Source organism: Rhinolophus sinicus, chromosome 5, assembly GCF_057876585.1.
Source record: "Rhinolophus sinicus isolate RSI-liver-muscle chromosome 5, RSI-T2T, whole genome shotgun sequence".
Taxonomy (NCBI): domain Eukaryota; kingdom Metazoa; phylum Chordata; class Mammalia; order Chiroptera; family Rhinolophidae; genus Rhinolophus; species Rhinolophus sinicus.
In genome coordinates this window covers 58,000,504-58,022,475 of record NC_142505.1, presented here as the reverse complement: position 1 = coordinate 58,022,475, position 21,972 = coordinate 58,000,504, and the positions used below count along the sequence as shown (strand labels likewise).

General features: G+C 42.7%; 1 protein-coding gene across 2 annotated transcripts in view; it reads left to right on the top strand.

The window, feature by feature from the left end:
* Nucleotides 1-6,102: 6,102 nt before the first annotated feature.
* The window catches only part of PRICKLE2 (prickle planar cell polarity protein 2), a 342,670-nt gene continuing 326,800 nt past the window's right edge, over nucleotides 6,103-21,972 (top strand). The window contains exons 1-2 of one of the 2 annotated variants that reach the window (XM_074313240.2): nucleotides 6,103-6,305; nucleotides 7,086-7,171. In XM_074313240.2, the coding sequence (XP_074169341.2) occupies nucleotides 6,264-6,305; nucleotides 7,086-7,171 (128 nt within the window). In that variant the 5' untranslated portion in view covers nucleotides 6,103-6,263. Of the gene's footprint in view, nucleotides 6,414-7,085; nucleotides 7,172-21,972 lie in introns of both variants that reach the window. The other variant, XM_074313239.2, reaches the window with a different exon arrangement.

Here is a 21,972-nt window from a genome sequence, read left to right as displayed (position 1 = left end):
TGAGTGTGACTGTGGGTAATTGAAACCGTGGAAAGTGAAACTGATAAGAAGGGTGGGGACTACTGTCTAAGCCTAGAAAGGTTGAGGACTACTGAGTAATTGTGTCTTGGGGAGACAAAGAGTCCATTATGGCAGAGAGAGAGAGAGAGGGAGGGAGGGGAAGAGAGAGAGGTGGAGGGAAGGGAGAGAGGGAGGGAGAGAGAGAGGAAGAAAGAGAATATTTATTTTTGAGCTAGGATTGAGGAGAAATACCAGCTCCTTGTCCAAACCAATAGCCTTATTTCTATGATGCTTCTTACGCATAGACTAGGACAACGGGAAATTGGTGGCAGGAAGTTCTCTCATCTCTCCTTCTCATGGTTTCTATTAATATGACAGAAGACACTGCAGGAAAATTGTAATTGCAGAACCAGCTCAAACTGGCCCAATCGTGTTTCTAACAAGACCCCAAAACAAAGTTTACCCCACTTAAGGAGTAACACTTGTAAACCCTGAACTGCTGCCTGCCTACACAACCTGAACACTAGAACCCTTTCAGAAGCAAAGGAAAGGGTTCATTGTCTAGGAATATCTGGTGCTGAAGCCCCTTAAAATCCCGCTCCAAACTCGGAATTGGAGAGACTGATTTGAGTGGTGCATCCTGTCTCTGCAGGTCGACTTAGCAAGAGAAGCTCTTTTCTCAAAAGCCAGTGCCATAGTATTGGCTTCTATGAGTGTTGGGCAGCGGGCCCTTGAAAGGTATCAAGATACAACAAAGACTTGAGAGCTGAAGCAAAGGGTCAGCCTTGAGAGGTGAGCAGTGGGGAGGAGAGGTTGGGGGGATGAGGTAGCCAAGAGGAAGGATGGCCACTCAACTGCCACATACGCTGTTCACTCACACCCAAGCTGGTTCTGCACGTGCACCTGTTGGGGAATTAAAAGGTGCCCCTGCCCCGATGCTCTCAGCTCCCACTCCAAGACACACAGGGTACCCTAAACACTTCTTTGTGTGTTTGTGTGGGTATGTGAGTGAGACAGACAGAGAAAAGAGAGCGACTTAACAGCTATCCCCAAAGGCAGGAAGGGATCATGAAAACCTGGAACAACAAAGTTGGGCTTCATTCTTTCTGGAACCACCTCTCATACTAGCACAGGATGTTAGGCAAATCATACCACCTCAGTGAGCATTTGCTTCCTCTTCTGACCTCCCTGCAACTCTTGGGGTTCCAGTGTGTTACTTATGAATGTATGTACTTTGCAAACAATAAATTGCAACATAAATGTAAGGGATTATTAAAAAGTCACCTTTTCATCTTTGTACTTTTATAGAGATATTAGAAAAAGGAGGAGCACAGTAGTATAAAGCCTTCAAATGCATGGTTGAAGGGAGTGACGGAAGAAGGGAAAATGAAAAAATATTTTTCTGTTATTACAAAAATCATATATGTCATAGGTGAAAAAACTTAGAAATTGGCAAAAAAAAAAAAAAAAAAAACCTTAAAAATTTCTCTGTCAAAAGAATACTAGTGTTTGTCTTGCAAGACAATTATTTATGTATATTTAAAATCCATTTATATTTTCAAATTTAAGAGTTTCTTAATTAAAAACAATACGTGCTTCTTATAAGAAATTCTGGTTGATAAGAAAAAGAGAATCATCTATATATTCTACCACTTAGTACCTCCTACTCTTCTAGAACATTGAAAAGTCAAATAATTATTTATATATTTAATATTTTTACCTTTATTCATTATACATAGAATATACCTTTGAAATAAAAATTAGATGAGCGAAAGGGGAACTATTAAATCACTTGAAATTTAACCCCCAAAACAATTGATCACAATCTGTAATATTTCTTTTTATTATAGTCTCTGGACTTTTCAATATTCAAATATATGTGTATTTTTGAAAGCATAAGAGGTAGCCAAAATCTTTTCCAAATGTGAACTCATATTGCTATTTTGTAATCTGCTTTCAAATAGAATAATAGCCATACAAATTTTCCCATATTCTACAACATCATTTTTAATGTCTGGGCAGAATTCCATTGAAAGGATGCACCATTAGTTATTTAACAGGTCCTCTAATGTTAAGTATTTAGGTCATTTGTGGTTTTTCTTTTTCCTCTTAGAAACAATGTGGTCATAACTATCCTTTAACCACATATTTGTGCTTTTTTTTTTTTTTGGTAATTTAGTTACAATTTCTCAGCAGAATTCTAAGGCTTTTCAAAGAGAAGTGTACTACATTTTTATCATTTCAAATACTTTGGCTTAAATAGATTTGAATATATTTATAAATTTAAGACAGTGCCCTGTGAAATATTTAGCCCATAAACACTGGGTCTTTATTCTTGTTCTCTGCTGATTTGATTTTATTAATATTAATATTATTATTATTATTATATATGTTTGTTTCATGCTCATACTAGAAAATTTGTAACTACAGAAGAGAGGACATTGGGAAGAAAGAGAAAATGTCCCCGATAATCCCACCACTGAGAGAGAATCATCTCTCCAGTCACCCGGTCAACTCCCTCACCACCCATGGCTTTACACACTCTTTTTCAAAATACCATTTGTAGATTTCTGATTAGGAGGACACTCTGCGGGTGCTTCTAACTGCTGGTTGCTATTCAGGGAGATTTACCCCTTTTGCAACACTCAGAATTGTTTCTAGTCGGCAAGAGAAATATGCACCTGGGCAAGGCTGTACTAAGAAACAGTCAGTCCTCACTTAACGTCCTCTTTAAGTTCTATGACTTTAAGCCAAAACAAAGTAGAAGGAAACCAATTGTACTATAGACTAATTGATATAAACAAGAGTTAAGTTTTAATCTTATCAATGTTATAAGGAAACAACATTGAACGAAACATTATTCGAGGGCCTGCTATACTGTATTCTTCTTCCTCATTTTAAAAAGTACTGTGGACACATCCCTAAGGTTTGCTACAGGTGGGAACAGGGCATCAGAAGTTTCACCTGGCTTAACTGTCAGATTTATATGAGAAAAAAAAAAAAGCCAAAATGCAGAAAACAGGGATGCATAGGCCAAGACAAACAGCTTCTTGCTACACCTGAGGCAGATTTGATGTTAGAAGACCTCAGGGAACCAGGGCACACTTCTCAATTTAGATAAAGTTACATTTCTGATTATAAAATGAACACATTTATTATAGCAAATACATTTGAAAGGCAAAAAGAAAAATAATTTATCACTTCACCATCCATCCATTTTAATGTTTCGTGTGTTTCTTTTCAGTTTCTTGATGTATATTTTACATCTAATTAAAGTCAAGCAGCCTATGTATTTTTTTTCCACTTCATATTATAGCAAAGTCATCTTCCCACGTCAACAGTTGTGTGTGGGGATTTCCTCAAGTTCCATTAGTAATTGTACTGTCTTGAGAGATGAGGAAAGGGCATACTTTAAAAGGACATTGATGAGGCACAAATGCGGTGATAAAGCAAAATAAAATTGTCTAGTGTTCCCCCACAGCTGACAGCAAGAACGTGTTTTCCTTCCTGGGTTACTAAGCTTTATCCTCCTAAGCAAGATAAGTAGTTGATGAATAGAGTAGTAAGATGCTGCTTCTCAAATATGAGCCTCAGGTATAACTAAGCCTGTGGAAAACTAGCTCCTGCTCTGAGGAGGTAGACCCAGGGGAACTTGCCCAGGAAAATGTGCTTTTTATTGCAGGTATCAGGGAAACACTCTTGGCAGCTTGTTTGTGGGGTAGAATTGGGCCTCCTGCATGTAACTTGTCTAGACAACATGTGGAGACCATTTGCATCTTCTTGACATTTCCTTTTTGACCAAGAGACAAAAGTTAAAGGTCCAGCTCACTCAAACTGCCCCAAGGGTGTTATTAGTGTTGCATCCTTCCCCAGCCACATCTATCCAGAAGCAAGATGTAAGACAGGACCACTGCCACTAGCTGTGGCAGTTCCTTCCAGGGAACTTGAAAAAGGCGCTGTTCCTCAAGATACATTCCTTCCATTTGTTAGAAACGTGTAATGCACTGATTTTGTACGGGTCATTGCTAAAACTTCTCATAATTTAAATACAAATAGGCAATACCCACAATGCAAATACTGTCCTCCCCACCCACCTCTGCCAGTTTCATGGTCCTATGCAGTTCAGTGCAGAGCTGGGTGTATGGCAGCTCTGCTGAGAAGGCCAGGTGAGCACCCTGCACCAGTACTGATTATAACCGCGGGCTTTCGTTGCTAATGCCCGCTGCCACCTACCGCTGTAGAAGGTACTGCCTTCTGTTTCATCATGTAACGAACACTTGTTGAGCATTTGAAATGAGCCAGACCCTGTACTACTGGGCCGATAAAGAGATGGGTAAGCCGTGACATTTACACTCTGCAACTGTACCATCTACTGGTAATGGAGGGTGGTGGTGGGTAAAGAGAAATGCAATATAGGGGAGTCCAGCCTTTATTTCACTGAGTTTGGGAGCATTTTTACCAGGAGTAGGATTAGGGTGAGGTGAGTGAGGAAGAGATATGGAAGTCTAAAGTAGGATCCTGTCTTTGTTTAAAATGTTGATATTCTGTTCATCATGGACTGTTTTACATTAATTTTGATTCTTTGAAATACTGCATAAAAATACTGTTTGTCTTGATTACTGAGTGTTGTTGATGCTTCTGTTCATTTTGCTCCCGAAGTGAAGACCTCACTGGCCTTACTGGTTGGAGCTCTGTACTGGAACTCAAACCAAGCCTAACTTTCTGGGTGTTGAAAATCATTAGCTAACGCTGAACACAGGAGGTGTCTGAGCTTTATCACTCTATTCTTGGGAGTCTGGGATATAACTAATGAGACTGGCTTTGCCACTCATTTGTTGTTACCCCAGGCAGGCAGTTTTTCTTCACGCAAGGTCAATGCCTCATCTGGAAAAATGCTAAGCTGGGAGAAGATCTTTTCTACAATGACAAGAATGTCTTCCTTTGACAAATATTTATGGAGTACCTACTATGTGCTAATACCATTATATGCTCTAGAGCAACTGAGGTGTACAAGACAACTTAGGGTGAGGGTGAATAAGCAAGTAAACAATATCATTTCTATGTATCTACATGTGATATGGGAGAGTCTGTGAGAGATGTTACAATTGAGGGTCTGGAAAGTTCCCTCAAGGGAGGTGATGGTTGAGCTGAAACATCAGTGACGAGTGGATACCATGGCCAGTACCTCTCAGACTTGCAACATTTTTTTTTTTGACAGGTAATCTTTAATGAGCCCCTCCTTTGTGCCTGTTATAACATGTATGACAATTATACATGTCCCAACTCATCTTTCTCAACAATACTGTGAGATATCTTTTGTTATATGTTTTTTATTGATAAGACAGAATTAATATTTGTTACATCAATAATTTTTATTGATAAAGAGACAGAATTAATTGACCAAAGAGGTCAGTTAATTTAGGAAGACCACCAGCGAGTGATAGTGCAAAAAGAATGGGCAAGTGGGCACTGGGGCTTCAAAGCTTGCATTCAGTGATTCAACAGTTACTTAATGAGCATGTACTATATTCCAGGCACTGTACAGTTAGGGGCATATTTCCTCCTCCTTCTCTTCCTCCTCTGCCAATACTTAGTGAATATTAAATAAAATCCATGCATGGTACAAACTTTTAAAATAGTCTCTTTTGGGGGGGTGATGGGACTGTTCTATATCTTGATTGTGGTGGTAGTAATTAAAGGTCTGTATGAATTTGTCAAAACTGGCAGATTGTGCACTAAAAAGGGTAGGTTTTACTGTATGTGAATTATACTTTAAAAACACCTTGACCCCCATCCCTCCACCTCCACCTGCACCCCCACCCCCTATCCCAGCTACAGCAGCAGGGGGCCTTGAAGTGGTTCCTGCCCCTAACTGCTGAGACAGGTGAGGGAAGAGCCTTTGGGGGCGGGGCAGCCCAGGTGCTGCACGGGAATTGGCCTCAGTGGGTCCGCGGGGAAGCAGGGAAAGGGAGAAAGTAGGCACAGCCAGGGTGCGGGGGAGGGATGGGAAGGGCCAGTGGATCGCGGGGCGAAGCCGCGGAGGGCGGGGGGATGCCGGGAGAGAGGGAGGGACCTGCGGGCGGGAGAGCGAGAGGCACTGGGAAGGGAGGAGGGGAAGGCGTGCGCTCCACAGCGAGCCAGAGGCTGCGAGGCGGAGACTACCCGGCCACCGGCCGCCGAGGGTGCCCGCCCAGGTGACCCGCCCTCCCATCCGCGGTGCGGACAGACCAACGGAACACACTGAGTGCAGGCGGCGCCCGGCCATGTTCAGCCGGAGCTCCCGGAAAAGACTCTCCAGCCGCTCGGTGAGTGTCCCCCACCAGAGCGGGACAGATCTCCGGGTGCCCCTGGGCCGCCGCGGGCGCCCCTGCCCGGTCTCCCAGTGCCCGGCGGCCGCGCACCTGTGGCCCCAGGTAAGCCGGCCCCGCGGGCGGGCGGGCGGGCGGGCGGAGGCTTGGCCGGAACGAGAGGGATCCAAGGCGCAGAAGGGGTTAAGTCCGGATTCCCAGACCCGGCGAGAGGGAGACCAGAAACTGTGGCCCGCAATGTCACAGTTTGGGGGCGTCCCGGAAAGCCCCCTCCCTCGCCTCTTCCTTTAAGACAGATCATAATCCCACCACTAAAGCTCCAGCGTCCAGCTTTTTGGAGCTTTAGCCGCGGACTTGACTTGGGTTTGTCTTTTGGGGTGCCCTCTGCTGCCCCGTTCTCAGGAGGACCAGCCTGGCCCAAGGCGAGCGTGCCACGGTCGCTTCTCCGGGAACAGAAAGATCTTGCTTTTGTTTCTTGGAAACCCGGTGACCAAGGTGTCTCGGGGAGACAAAGCCCCAGCCATGGCCATTTTTTGGTGGCTTGGTGGCCTAAGCCAGAGGCAGCCTGCCTGGGTCCGAACACCCTTCCCCTGGCAGGAGACCACCCCGGGGCGCCAGCACTGCCCTACCCCATATCCCCCACCTCAGAGAGGAACAGTGGGGTCAGATCAGATGAGGTGGGGTGGAAAGAGCAGGGCGTCCTGCCCGGCTCACAAGTGGGGCTTTGGAAGGAGCCTCTGTGGTGGAAACATGTTGTGTTGTCTTTTTGTTTTGAAGTTGACTGGACTGGGGCGGATAGAGAGAGGCCAGCCATGTAACGCCTGTGGTGACCAGTGCCCTGGGTTTGCCTTGCATAAATGGAGGTAGGACGCCTTAAATCTGATTTCTAAAGACAACAGGTCAGGCGGGCAATATGGGCAATATACGTATATGTATGTGAAAAGAAATATATGCACACACGTATATTGTTCTCCTTTTGTAAATCTTACTTGTAAGCCACATGAAAGAATGCAAAGGCTGTTCCTTTAAGAGTGAGACTACATCTGCTGCAAATATTGAAGGTGGACATGGTGGCCAGACACTGGGGGATGCAGGAGAGCATTTCCCTGATGTAAGAGTTTTGGGGTCCCTTGTACCCACACTCTGTGTATCTAAGTCACTCAACCCCACACAATTCAACTTGGGCATGGAATTTCCAAGTGCCCCAGTGCAGCACTTGTAGGATTCCCTGGCCTGGCTGGTGTTTTCCAATTGTGTTTTTAATTCAGCCCCTGTAACTCTGGGTCCCAACCACAAATCCACCACTGCCTGCCTGCGCTGTGTCAACCCTCTTCGGTGGCCAGATGTTTCTTATTAATGTGCTGTGAATGTTGACTTCCAGGCAGCCCCAGCGTGGATTGGAATGATTATGTTTGGGAGACAAGGGATCTCGGTGCCCTCCCAATGCATCTGGCTGCTGGGGCTCTGGTTGGAAAAAGTTGGGGCACAGGCTTGTTGGCTCTCAGTTGGATGACGTATAAAGGTGGATTCTTCTTAGCAACTTCATGAAAAGCAAAAACCAGTGATAGGAGAAAATCCTCCAACATCATAACATGTTCTCTCTTTGATTATTGCATCCTTTTCCCTTTCTCCACCACTCCTATGCCTCTTTGAAGAGGGCTGTTTCTGGATTCTAGGGAGAAAAGCCTTTGATCTTTTTTCCTCCCTTTGTGCATGCTTCTCTACTTTCTCCCAATTGGTAATGTGTGCTGGGCACCCAGTTATAAGGAAACTCCCAACTTGCTCCTTCAGAAATTAAATGCTTTTGTTCCTGCCTCAGATGGGTCTGGCAGCCTCTTTGCCTTTGTTTCAGGGCACTGAGCGCAGCCCTCTGGCTCCCGAGCATTTAATAACTTCTGTGTCAGAGGCAGGGCCAGCCGACCTTATAAATATGTAATGGACAAACATAGGCTTCCATCAGTTGTGCCAATGTTATAACCTCTTGTGTGTCCCAGATGTGAAAGTGGGTGATACATGAGAATAGATTTAGAAGCCTTATTTTGTCAACCAGATCCAGGATATGGAACTACAGATCTAGTCTTTTTTGATCTACCTTGCGCTGGAATGGGGCTGGGAAAAGCAGAGTGAACAGGAGAGTGATTTTCAGCTTCTCCCCTATTCTGGAGCATTTGTGTTAACTTCTGACTGGAGGCCTGTGGAGTAGTTGTACAGTGTGGGAGTGTACCTGGCACCCCCACCCCACATCAGTCTGTGTGGCCTCTGACCTCAAGTCAGTTATTTACTCTCTCTAGGTCTCAGTTTCCCTAACCATTAAATGGGAACAGGAATTTACCTAATGGTGTGATTGTAGGGATTAAATGAGATATTTGAAAACGCATTGTTTGCCCAGTACCAGGCACCCAGTAAATATTAGCTACTTTTGTTCATTACTTTCAGCCTCCTCTCAACCGTTGCTCAGGAAGAAACATAACCAGCCTGTCTGAGGCTGCGGGATGTCCAGATCACTTTAGACTTTCCTGACCACAGCTTCTTGGAGACCCTTAAGCCATTTTATCCCAGCTGACTTTGTGGTGGGAAAACAAGTGTTTTATTTTCAGCCCTTTATGGAGCTTTCTCTTGGAAAGAGACCCTTTCATTAGGCTGCGATAGGTTTTCATGCCGAAGCAGTTTCCTCACTAGCAGCAGAAAGGCTTTACTTTGACTCATGAATGGGGTTTTTATGGTGTTTCCACCCATTGCTGGAAAGGAAGCAGCACCTTGCTTTTGCTCCCTCCTTTACCCCTTGGGTATACTTTCAGGTGACCTTTTGGAGAAGAGGCACAATCACTTGTGGGTCACAGCGTAATTTCTTTTGGGCAGTTTGAAATACAGAGTATGCTCACTTTCCACCCCTCTGACTGGAGAGACAGTTGTGCCTGGACAGGAGGAAAAAGCTGGCCTGACAGGCTGACGAACTGCCGTCCATCTGACCCACGGACAGTGAATTTCCCTTACCCCAAGTACCAAGGCACTTGAAATACCACCACTCGTTGGCCCCTCAACTAGCCTCTCTGCTTCCACACTCGTCCTGCAGTGCACTGTCTACACAGCAGGCATCTCCTCAGAGCAGAATAGAATTGTGTTACTGCCTCCAGCACAAAGGCATTCAAGTTCCAGGGAGGAAGTGTGCTGTAAACAAACTGTGCTTCCCCCTCTGGTGTGGAGGAGAGGGCTGGGGCTTTGAAGTCCAGACAGAGCTGGACTGGTGTCTTGCTCTGGTTTTGACAAGCTGTGTGAGCTTGGGCAAATGACTTAGGCTCCCTGAGTTCCGTTTTTCTCAGCTGTCAAACTGGGATCTCTACTGAACAAATATTTGAGTGCCTGCTTTGTACCAGGCACCCTGCTGGTGCTGGGGATACAACAAAGAATAAGACAGACAAGATTCCTGCCCGCATTCAACAAATTATATTTTAGAGAAGGTGGTCAGGAAAAGACTCTGAGGAAGTGACATTTGAACAGACACCTACAGGCAGCCCGGCAGGCGGGTCCTGTTGATTCAGACCTGGGGAGGAACCAGCAGCGTCTCCATCTCCTGGAAGCTGGCTTCCCGAGTGAGCCCCAGCTTTAACGAGATCCCCAGCTGACCTGTGAGCACTTTGAGGACTGAGAAGTGCTGACCGGAAGCACTAAGCACAGTGTCCGCGAGTGTACAATTGCTCTCCGCACTTTGGGGCTTCCTCTGTGTGAGGAAAGATGCCAGCAGGGAGCCCGGTACAGTTTATAGGGATTTTCCTGAGTTATCATACACTCTCCCCATTTTTATTGTCATCCACACCGTTAGGTGGCAAATGTGGGGAGTTTTTGTAGGATTTCTAAACAAAACCCACAAGGATTTATGTGTCTTGAAGAGCAGAGGGCTCATAATTGTCAGCCAAAGGGATCACCACCACCTTATGTAGGGCAACTGGGAGCAAAGGTGGGTGCTGCTCCCTTCAGGTAACCTAGCCCCTAGTAGCAGCTCCTCAGGACAGCCTAGGACAAACCCTGCAGTGGCGGGACCGTGCAGGGAATTTTCATTAAGAGGAAGATTAAGGCATCTCCATGGACGGCAGCCAGAACAAAATCATTAATAACCAAGCACTTAGTGTACTCTGCTATGAGATGGCATTCTGAGTGGGGGTTAATTGGGCTTGCTTGTTTGCTACCAGATTGAGCAGGGAGAGAAAAATAGCCATTTTTACAGTGCCCTTTGAATGCCTAGGCACTGATAAATAAAAATAGTAATAATAATACCAAAACAACATCAGCAATAATAACAGTGAGTGCTTATTCTGTCCAGAGCTGAGCCTCCCTGTTTTGCATACATTTCTTTTTAATCCTCACCAAACCCTATGAAGCAGATGCGATCATTTTCCTGACGAGGAAACTGAGGCTCAGAGCTGCTGGGGTTTGCCTTTAAAACCCAGGCTGGTTTCCTTGTGACTCACCATCTCTTGTAAATTGTCTGTTAGGCAAAGGTCACAAACTAGAAGGCCTTGGGTCAGATCCAGCTTGCAGATGGGTTTTATTGGGTCTGCACAGTATGGTAAGTAAAGGGGCTTTTTCTAACCTTAAAGCCCAGGTTTCCAGCTCTCTTGGAAAAATCCAGATATGTCGTAACATGGGGCCTCCTTGCCTCATGTCAGTAACTGGCAGGACACAGTACTCTCGGTTTAGAAGGAAGGATGTGACCTCGGCTCACCATAGTCTCCCACATTCCAGTTGCATTCTAGGACTTCTTCAAATATTTAGGTTGTCTGTCAGTTTCCAGAAGTGATTGGAGCTTGCAAATCCTGAGTGAGCATTCTCATCTATCTAAATGTGAGTTAAAAAATAGTAAGCTTCTGTCATATTAGCTACCATTTTTAAAGCATTGACAATGCCCAGCAAGTGTTTTACATCCTTCCTATCTTTCACTAACAACAGTCCTCGGAGGTGGTTGCAATTATTTATTTCCATTTTAATGGATAGTGAAACTGAGGCTCAGAGGGTTAAACGACTTGCCTAGTGTTCTGCAGCCAGCTAGTCAATGGTATTCAAAATTCTGTGTTCTGGACCAGGACTTCCCAGACTTGGCTTGTGTATGAATCGCTAGGGGATCTTGTTTAAATGCGGATACTGATTCAACAAGCTTGATTGGGGCCTAAGATGCTGCATTTCTGACCAGCTCCCAGGCGATGCTGCTGCTGTTGTGCAGGCCCACACTTTGAATAAGAAGCGTCTAGATCAGGGGTTGGCAAAGTACGCCTGCTGGCCAAATGCGACCCTTCTGCTTTGTGTGACTGGTTCACAAGCTAAGAATGGTTTTTACATTTTTAAAGGGTGGAACTAAATCAAGAGAGCATTTCATGACATATGAAAATTATATGAAATTCACGTTTCAGTGCTTATAAATGAAGTGTTATCCGAACAAAGTCATGCCTATTTGTTAACATATTGTCATAGAGTTGACTAGTCACAACAGATTATATGGCCACCAAAGCCAAAAACATTTACTACCTGACCCTTAAAGGAAAATATTGGCCAACCCCTGGCCTCTACCTCTATCTAGGGGAATATGCAAATAGCTTCTCTTCGTTTTAGAAGAAAGGAATCTGAGAACCTTTTGGAATCAAGGCTAGAGGAAACAACCACTCCCTCTTGGATGAGAATGGTGCTCAAATCAAAGGCAACCATAGAACCGGGGAACAGACCAAAGCCATTCCTAAAGGGCACAGGGAGATGAGGCTTGCAAGATCAGATCAATGAACCGCCAGTGGATTCTAAGCTCCTTGTAATCCCTTTAATGGTTCAGTTTTGCTGATAAATGTAGATTCGACTCTAGCATTAAAAGGCGGGCTTTCAGAGCAAGCCTCCTGGAGCTGTACTTTCATGAGCAGCTGACATGGAAAGCCCAGAGCAGTGGTAGCTTTGTGAGGTCGTTTTAATTATGCAGAGCAGTCTGTCTCCCCACAAGGGCTGCCTTTCCAGGCAGGATGCTTTGGTGCTGTCTCTCCAGCAGTAGCGCTCCTGGGTCAGCCAAGACTGCGCGCCTTGAAAAGCATCTTTCCTTAGTTGCCCTGGCAATTGTGTTGATTGATGACCAAGGCAGTAATGTGGGGGAGATGCCGGCCTGGTTTCCTTTAGTGGATTGTAATTTGGCTACGAAATGCGTTCCCACCGATTATTTTACTTGGGGAGGAAAAACACTCTGTCTCAGTCATCTGATGTGCCAAGAAAAGGGGGGGGGGAAGTGGTGCCTGTGTGTACACGAACATGCGCTTAAGACTTGGTAGGCAAAGTACCAAGGTAGGCAAAGATACTTTTGCAGCTTAGAAGGTTGCTGGGTGGCTCACTTTATGTCATTTGACTTTGATAGAAGCTGAAACACCTTAATCAGGTTTTTCCCTGGAGGAAACATATTAGTTCATTCCAATATATCTGTATTGTCTCTGATTTGAAATAAGACATGGCTATTACAAAAGATTTAAAAGTCACACACATACACGCACAAAACATACACAGTGCAGAGAAGAAAACCCTTAATTATACCTTTGAGAGCAAGGGTCAGCAAATTATAGCCTGTAGGACAAAATCAGTTTGCTACCTGTTTTTGTACAGCTTACTAGCCAAGAATAATTTTCAAATGGTTGGAAAAAAAAAATCAAAAGAAGAATAACATTTTGTGGCACATAAAAATTATATGAAATTAAAATTTTAAGTCCATAAATAAAGTTTTAATGGAACACAGCCATGCCCATTCATTTAGTGTCATCTGTGGCCACTTTCGCTGTAGAAGAATTGAGTCATTAAGCCAGCCCTCATAGTCTACAGAACTGAAACTATCGTGTTTCCCCAAAAATAAGACCTAGCTGGTTAGTAAGCTCTAATGCGTCTTTTGGAGCAATAATTAATGTAAGACTCGGTATTATATTATACTCAGTATTATATTATATAAGACCCGGTCTTATAGTAAAATAAGACCGGGTCTTATATTAATTTTTGCTCCAAAAGACGCATTAGAGCTGATGGTCTGGCTCCGTCTTATTTTCGGGGAAACATGGTATGTACTGTCTGGTGTACAGAAACAGCTAAACATATATGTTGTTTATGTCCTGCAGTTTATTTCTTCAAATTATGATTTATTAACAAGATTTTTACAGGAAATATACACTCTGCATATGGTCTTTTGTAGCTTACTTAGAAATACTTTTTGGATATTTTTACATTTCAGGCAAAAAGATCTAATACACTTATTAGCTTTTTGAATCCTGTGTATGGATTATCACTGAATTAAAATTTTTCTACTCATAGCCACTTTGGTGGTTTTCCATTGTTCCATATTTACTATATGACAATAGTTTCTCTCATTCTACAGCCTGCCAATGTGAAGCTCTTGTGAAATTGTCCCCCAACAACGTGGTGCCAACATTCACTCCTATTCTTTAAAAAATTTGAGTATATTGGTGTGTTCTCTGGGCTGAAACTTTGAAACATCTCAGCTTGTATGGCAACCTTGTGATTAATCCTTGTTTAATCACCCTGCGTGGCAATTTGTACCTGATGAATAGTAAGGAAACACAGAGCATTGATGTCAGTCATCTTGCTTTCAAAATACATTTTATTTGTCTTTAATTCTGAAAGTGACACCCACATTCTGTTGAAAGGTTGTCGTTCAACCTTATGTTTCTGTTGCTTAAGGTTGGTGGGATGAGGGGGAAGCTAATAAATTTGTTATTTTGTGGCCTCTGGTTCAAAAAGCTGGAAGGTTATCCTTTAACTGTGATAAATGAGTACCCAGGAGGAATTCCCTGTGGACCGAGGGAGCATTTCCTACAGGGAATGATGCCCAGATCACTGAGCATTTTGAGATCAAAAGGATTCTACCTGCCTTGTGTATGGGAGAGCCATGGGGGGTGATCTCTGGGGAGAAATGTGTATTTCCAGGCAATGTCATAAAAACTTCTGGAAGCTTGTAAGGGCTTATGTGGGAGTATTATAGCTGAGTGGTTAAAGGGACAGGCTTTGAAGACATTTTGCTGGGATGATAGTCTTAGTTTTTACTGAGTATTTTTGGGAAAGTGTCTTCATCTTTCTGAACTTTTCTTGGTTTTCTAATCTGAAAATGGGAATACTGTTACTTATTATGAGGTTATTTTATGACGATTAAATGGAAAAATGCACGGCATTTGCCTCTTTGTGCATGGTGTATAGCATGGGCTTCATGTATGTTTGTGGTTGCAAAAAAGTTTAACGGAAACAAGATTGGATAAGGAGTAAGAAGACCTGGTTCACGGCCCTGGAAATTGTGAGTTCTGTGACAGAGAAGTCACTTCCCCACGATGAGCTGTAACCCTTGATATGTTAAATGATTCTTCTCTTAGGGACTTAGCTCAGAAGAGATAGTGGGTTCCTCCCTTATGTGGTTGTTTGGATTCTAAAGGGATGAGACTTCCTGATGGAATAGCAGATTCATACAGCCCATCACACGCTCGCTGGGGCCGTATGCACTTGAGATGAAATGGAACTTAGAATTGGACCCTGTACCCTCACAATCTCTTTGATTAAGTGAAGTGTGCATATGATATTTGTAAAAACAATTTGCAAACTCTAACAAGAAGACAGCATTTAAACTCTCCCCCTGGGGTCTGTATATAAAAAGGGACCTTTTTTGTGCCTTGTGCCTTCCCAGTGGACCATGTATATTCATGTCCAAGATGAAAACTACACATCATCAAGGCAATAGTTAATCTACAGAGGGTGCCAAAAAAATGAATACACATTCTAAGAAAGGAAAAACCTATTAAAATTGTAATACAATATATAACAATAATAAAAGATGAATACAAGTCATGTGTATTCATTTTTTTTCACAACCCCAGTATTTTACCCAACCTTGCTTAATAAGTATGAGATTTTGTGACTTCTGGTGTGCCATGCTAAATACTTTCATTTACACAATCACCATTCCTTACGCAGAAGCTCTCTCTTTCTTTCTTTCTTTCTTTCTTTCTTTCTTTCTTTCTTTCTTTCTTTCTTTCTTTCTTTTTTAAAGATTTTATTGGGGAAGGGGAACAGGACTTTATTGGGGAACAGCGTGTACTTCCAGCACTTTTTTCCAAGTGAAGTTGTTGTCCTTTCAATCTTAGTTGTGGAGGGTGCAGCTCAGCTCCAGGTCCAGTTGCCCTTGTTAGTTGCAGGGGGCACAGCCCACCATCCCTTGTGGGAGTCGAGGAATCGAACTGGCAACCTTGTGGTTCAGAGGACGCACTCCAACCAACTGAGCCATCTGGGAGGCAGCTCAGCTCAAGGTGCCGTCTTCAATCTTAGTTGCAGGGGGCACTGCCCACCATCCCTTGCAGGACTCGAGGAATCGAACCAGCAACCTTGTGGTTGAGAGCCCACTGGCCCATGTGGGAATCGAACCGGCAGCCTTTGGAGTTAGGGGCACAGAGCTCCAACCACCTGAGCCACCGGGCTGGCCCAGCTCTCTTTTCTAAGGCGTGACTGACAATGATATTTATACAATATTTGAACCCAAGATCATACTCTGGAAACTCCTAAGAGAAGATCTGGCCTGTATCCATATTTTTTTGACAATGTACAATATTTAAAACTTTAATTAAGTGCCAACATTTGGTATTTTGTATTTTTTAAAAAATCACATTCAGAATTTTCTCTGGAATAATGAACATTTGTGGCAACTCTGGGCTTAAATTCCTTCCTCTTTTTAGATAGAACACAAAAGTTCAGATTTTCCACAGTCCCCACCATTCCCTATCGGTATATATGGCCTGCCTCACTCGTTTACATTACTGGTTGGCTGCTGTAGACGTCTGATTTTGAAACTACTGATTTGAAGAAGCAAGTGAGTGAATATACGCGACTGGAAGGATGATATGAATGACAATAAAGCTGCCACTTGGCAGGGACCACTGTGCTGAGCAAGTCATCAAAGCAGCTAAATTCCCCCTATCTGGGAGATGCTATTAGGGAGGAGATAACATTATTGAGGACCTGCTGTGTGCTTGGCTTTCAAGCATCAACGCATATCATCCTCAAAACATGACATCATCCATGTCATTCTCTGAGGCATGTATTTTATCTTCGAGGAAACCGAGGCTTAGGGCAATTAGGTAACGTGCCCTAGGTCACACAGATAATAAGTAGAGTCAAGATTTGCAACCAGATCTTCAGGGCTCGAGATCACAAGTTTTTTAATCAAGAGAGAGTGTTTAGCTCTGGCATTTTGACTCTCCTTGTCTAAATATAAAACTATACCTTGGGGGAAAACAGAGTCATATACTCAATGGCCTGGGGATGAGATCTGACTGTTGTCTACAATGAACAAAATGTCTGAAGAATCCTAAGCTAGTTGGTTTATTTGAGATTGGGGTCTTAAAGGTGAAACTCCTCTAAAACCAGAGGGTGTGATGTTGAGCTTATTGGGGTACCCAAAAGGTGATTTCCAGTGGGAGACGACTGGCAATTTTCTAGTCAGATCTGCATACATAAAGCGGGCTCCATTCAGCTTGTTTACAACTCTGGTGTTAAAATTGAGCAATCTGGACAGTTTATGAAGGGCGGGGGTTGTGTTCAGAAATGTCTTTTGCATGTTTCCTAGAGGAAACCTCCACAAAAGGGATCAGTCAGGGAAAGGAGTTTACAGCTTATCCCTTCAGCAGCCAACTTGAAGTCTATACGCTAAAAATAAACAAGATGGTCATTATCCAGTCTTTGGACCCATGCTTTTTTAGCTTGTGCTCCCCAAGGCTTTACCTGACACCATGTTGCAAAACAGACGCAAGCATATTTAACCGTTGGAAAGCATTTAATGAGAGTGTTATTTGATTTTATGTTTGGTAAACTACTTGGTGATGCAGAAACTGCTTTCACAAGTCCTAAAAACTGGCTCATTATATGTACATGTAACACCCAGCGCGGGTCTTCCAAGTTTAAGTGCTGAGGAATTAGGCCTCCAGGGGACTTATTAAAAGAATGCAGGTGTTTTCTTTCTTCAACACTCTATGAAATTACTCTGATAATATAATTTCTCAAAGTCTTTTGTTCCCAATCAGGCACCCGGAGCGCTCCTGTCATTTGCATCCTTGATGACTCTCTGCCTTTGGAGCTTCTCCAACGATTCATTGAGTTGTTTGGAAATTATGACAGGCTCCTTTCATCCATATGAAGCCAAAAATTTGGAGACAATAGATAACTGGGGAATACCTCCACTATCTTAGGTCTGGAATATCTGAAGCCACGGGAAAGACACATGAATATATTTTTCTGGGTTCTGGGAGGTGGAACAATTTAATAGATGTTTCCAACTGCTAGGGATTTCAGATAATTTTTTTCTTTTTTATATTTTCAAAATTCTGGTGATAACAGCCTTTTGAGGCAGGTTTACTTCTTATTTTAAATTAATTTTGATCAAATTGTTGGATGATAAATGTGCAGTGTAGACAATTTGGAAAATTCTATTTTGAAAGTCGAATGATTTGGAAAAAAAGTATAACTCCATTACCCAAAGAGGAGTACTCTTAGCATCAGGGTGTGAGTTCCATCTAGTCTGATTTCTTTACTTAGAGTTTTACGTAGTTGTATTAGTTTTCTAGAGACATTGAAACAAATTAGTGCAAACCGGGTGGCTTCAAATAACAGAACTTTCTTTTCTCACAGTTCTGAAGGCTAGTAATCAAAAATCAAGGTGTCAGCAGGGTTGCTTTCCTCTCGAGACTCTGAGGAGAATTTATTCCATGCCTCTGTCTCAGCTTTTGGTGGCTTTTGGTACCCCTGGGCATTCTTGGTCGGTAGATGTGTCACTCCCATCTCTGTCTCTGTTATCACATGGTGTTCTTCCAGTGTGTCTCTGTCCCTTTCCCTGCTCTTCTTCTATAAGGACTGACCACTGGATTTGGGCCCTCCCTAACCCAGGGTAATCTCATCTCAAAGTCCTTAACTGAATTACATCTGCAAAGAGACCCTTTTTCTGAATAGATCACATTTAGAGATTCCAGGTAGATGTCTCTTTTGGGGGACCACTATTCAACCCATTCTAATCATTATGGTAATAAAACATATACCGTTTTATATTCTTAAGCAGCCCCACTAAGGCTTCTAACTGTGTTATTTGTAAAACTATACAGTGGCACCGAAGGGTTGGGTCTTGATTTGGGGGCACCTTTGATGAGAATGTCCTTTACTTGTCTTTTCTAGGCAGTTAAATGCTTGCAACAGGAGGGGATTGTACAAGCTGCCATTAGTTGGTGGGATTTGCTACCCATATTGATGAATTCAGCTGTCTGAATCAGTCGACCCCCAGGTCACCCTATAAAGTCTATCCATCTTCTTCTAGCCTTTGTTGGGGATGTATAGGAAATGAACTGGTAGTCTGTGCACAGTTATTTGTGGGAAGAGCTTTTGGCCGTGGAGCCTTTTAATTAATGTCTAGGTTTTATAATTGATTCATTTTTAAAGGCAAAAAATTAAAAAAGCTTCTTTAGAAAAGAAAATTCTTCATAATCCTAGAAATACAAACCATCTCCACAAAATCCTGTCAGAGTTAACTCACTCTACCCCTCTCCACTTCTGTGTAAACACAGTCAGAAAAAGTATGCGATTAATTGTACTCCCCATTCCCTGATTTCTGTTAAATCCAGCATGAATGGATCTAGGCTTCTCAGAATAAATTATCTGAAATAAAAGAAAAGCAAATTATGGTTTTTTTCATTACCGTCGTCGTCATCATCATCATCATCATATTAGCTTAGCTATCATTAACTGAACATTTGCAATATGCCCGGGATATTAGATTCTAAGCATGTTCCTTATATTCTCTTATTTAATTATGGAAGCCCTTTTTGAGATAGACACCATTATTCACATTGGTTTCATGAAGAAACTGAAGTGAGGCAAGTTTAAGTTACTTCCCCAAGGTCCCACAGCTAGTTAGTATTGAAACCAAGTTGAGAGCTTAAGACTGACTGTGGTTTGGGCTCTTAAGCACTATATTCCTGGCTCTGGAGGGATCTTTTAGACTCTAAACATTGGTAGGGCTGTTCCCCTTCCCCTTGGAGTTTCCCATTCATTAGATCTCAGTTGGTGCTTAGAATTTACACCTGATAAATTAGGTGCTGCTGTTAGTACTGGTCCAGGGAACAGAGTTTGAGAACCACTGGTCAGCACCATAGCCCAGCTTTCTAGGATTTGATAGTGACATCAGGGAGACCAGATAAACAGGATTGAAATGGGTGTCCACTTGAGCAGTCCACAAGCTTTCTTCCCACAAAGTAGTTTGGACTACTGTTAAAGGATTGGTATTGATGTAGAGGGCTAGGAGTTTCGATTGGAAAGAGAATCCCAGCCCCCACTTAAGCCTTAGTACATTTTTGGCCCTCTCCTCTTTCCTGTCACTTATAGAACATGGAATTTAAACTCTTTCATCAACTGGAAAGCTGACCCAGCCAAGGTCTTCTAGCTGTGAAGATGACGAGAGTAATGCAAGGTTCTAGCCCCACCAGATAGTGAAATACATTGTAAGGCTTCAGAAATGAAAACAGTGTGGGGCTGGAGCAGGAATAGGTCCCTGGGATAGAACAGAACGTTTCCCAGACTAGATGGAAGTCATTGTGACTTGGTGGTACATGATAAAGGTGACGTGTCAATGCAGTGGGGGAAGGATTTAGTATGGTGCTAGGACAAGCAGCTTTCCGTTTGGAATAACAAGAGGTTAATCGAAAACTATAAAAATATTTTATTATGGATGAATGCTTTTACAAATTTGGAAAGTAAAAGACATATCTAAATTCAAATGTTTTTCCTTTTTCTCTCCCTCACTCTCTGCCCTCTAGCCACACTGGCCACCTTACTGGTCCCCAAACTCATTCAGCATATCCCCACATCACACCATTTGCCTTTGCTGGGACCCCCCCCCCCAGGCCTGGCTCCCCCAGATATCGACAAGGTTTGTTCCCCGACTTCCCTTCTGGCCTCTCCAGTGTCATTTTCTTAGAACAGGGTTCACTGCCCATCTTAACATAGTAAGTACTCCAGTCCCTCCTTTTTCCCTTCCCTTCTCTTAGGTTTTTTCAGAGCACTTATCACCACCGGACACCCTATTTTTAATGGCTCACCTGGATTTTTCTGCCCTAGAATTAATTACTTTAGCCTACACGAGAATTTAGACTTCATGAGGATATTTTGTTCCACGTCTCTTTTGTTCAATTCCCCAACACTCAGAAAAATAGCTGGTGCATAGCAAAAATCCCACCAGAATTTGTTGAATGACTGAATAAATGAATGGATGATATGAAACTCAGAAGTCATAAAGGAAGATGGATTATTTTGACATGAATAACTTAATTAAAATTGTCAGATGAAAAATTGAGAAAATTATTTGGAACATGTATGATATACAGAGGCTTACTTTTGAAAATACGAAAACAGCTCTAACTAATATGAAAATACAAACAACTCATTAGAAAATCGGGCAAAGGATCTCATCATGCAGATGTATGAGAAAGTATCATTTGTTTTCTTAATGATGTTACCATTTCTAATGTTTCTGTTTATTTGTGAGTCCAATATAAAGAGCTGTTAGAAAATTGTGTAGCATGGTGAAGTCTGTATTCAGTGAGCTATAGCATGTCTTTTCCTAGGAATTATTAAAATAGTGTACATACTTTTATGTTTCAGGCTAAGCTTTGTTCACTACATCAAGGAGATTAAAAGACCTCTTAAGATTCCTTAGGATTTGGAATTGTCCATGGGTGTAAACGCGATCCAGAGCAGTGATAGTGTGGTTTAAAAGATGACAGAAAAATAACTATAAAACTACAACATCAAAAAAATCACTTCTGCATATCACGATGTGGGCATTTGGCCACTCATGGCTGTTGTTTTGTTTTCTTGTCACAATGACTTGGAGTGCTGCTATAGGCATTTAGTGGGCTGGAGACTGGGAGGTTGAACGTTCTGCAGTCTGTGAGACTGCCCTCGCCATGGAGGTGGTCCTGCCCCAAATGTCAAGGACATTCTTACCCAGTGAGAAGCTATGGGAAGTGGTGCAAGCAGCAAATGCCTTTGAGAAGTGCATAATACACTTCTGACGTTTGGAAACTTCTCTGGACCTCAGTTTCCCTCATCTATAGATTGAGGAGGTAGGTGATAGAATCAGGAAGGGCTCCGTCAACAGTGCGATAGCATTACTAGGGCTTTTCTGCTGAAGTAGCCAACTGAGGAAATTTTGGCAAGAAGACATTTAAGAGAACAGAAGTGCTTCACTCAATGCCCTTGCTGGAGAAACCCCAAATCTCTCCATTTCCTCTGTAAAACATCCACTATGTAAGTCCCTCTTTAGGATGCTCTCACTCTTTTGATCCCTCTAGCTGGTTTGTAGAGTTGCATATTTACCAAGAATGGACTTGTTTGTTCCTAAACCTGTTTATGCCAGTAATACCTGCTATAATTACATAAATTACCTTCATAAACCCATGAAATATAATGCGAAAAGAGAGTTATTTTTATGAAAACTAAGCTGAATGCCGAAAATACCCCAACAATGAATACTAAAAGCAAACTATTTGAATTAGGTTCTGGGCAAAACAATTATAAAAGATTAGGAACAAGGCAGAAATTATAGAAGGAACTAGTTTTTTTTTTTTTT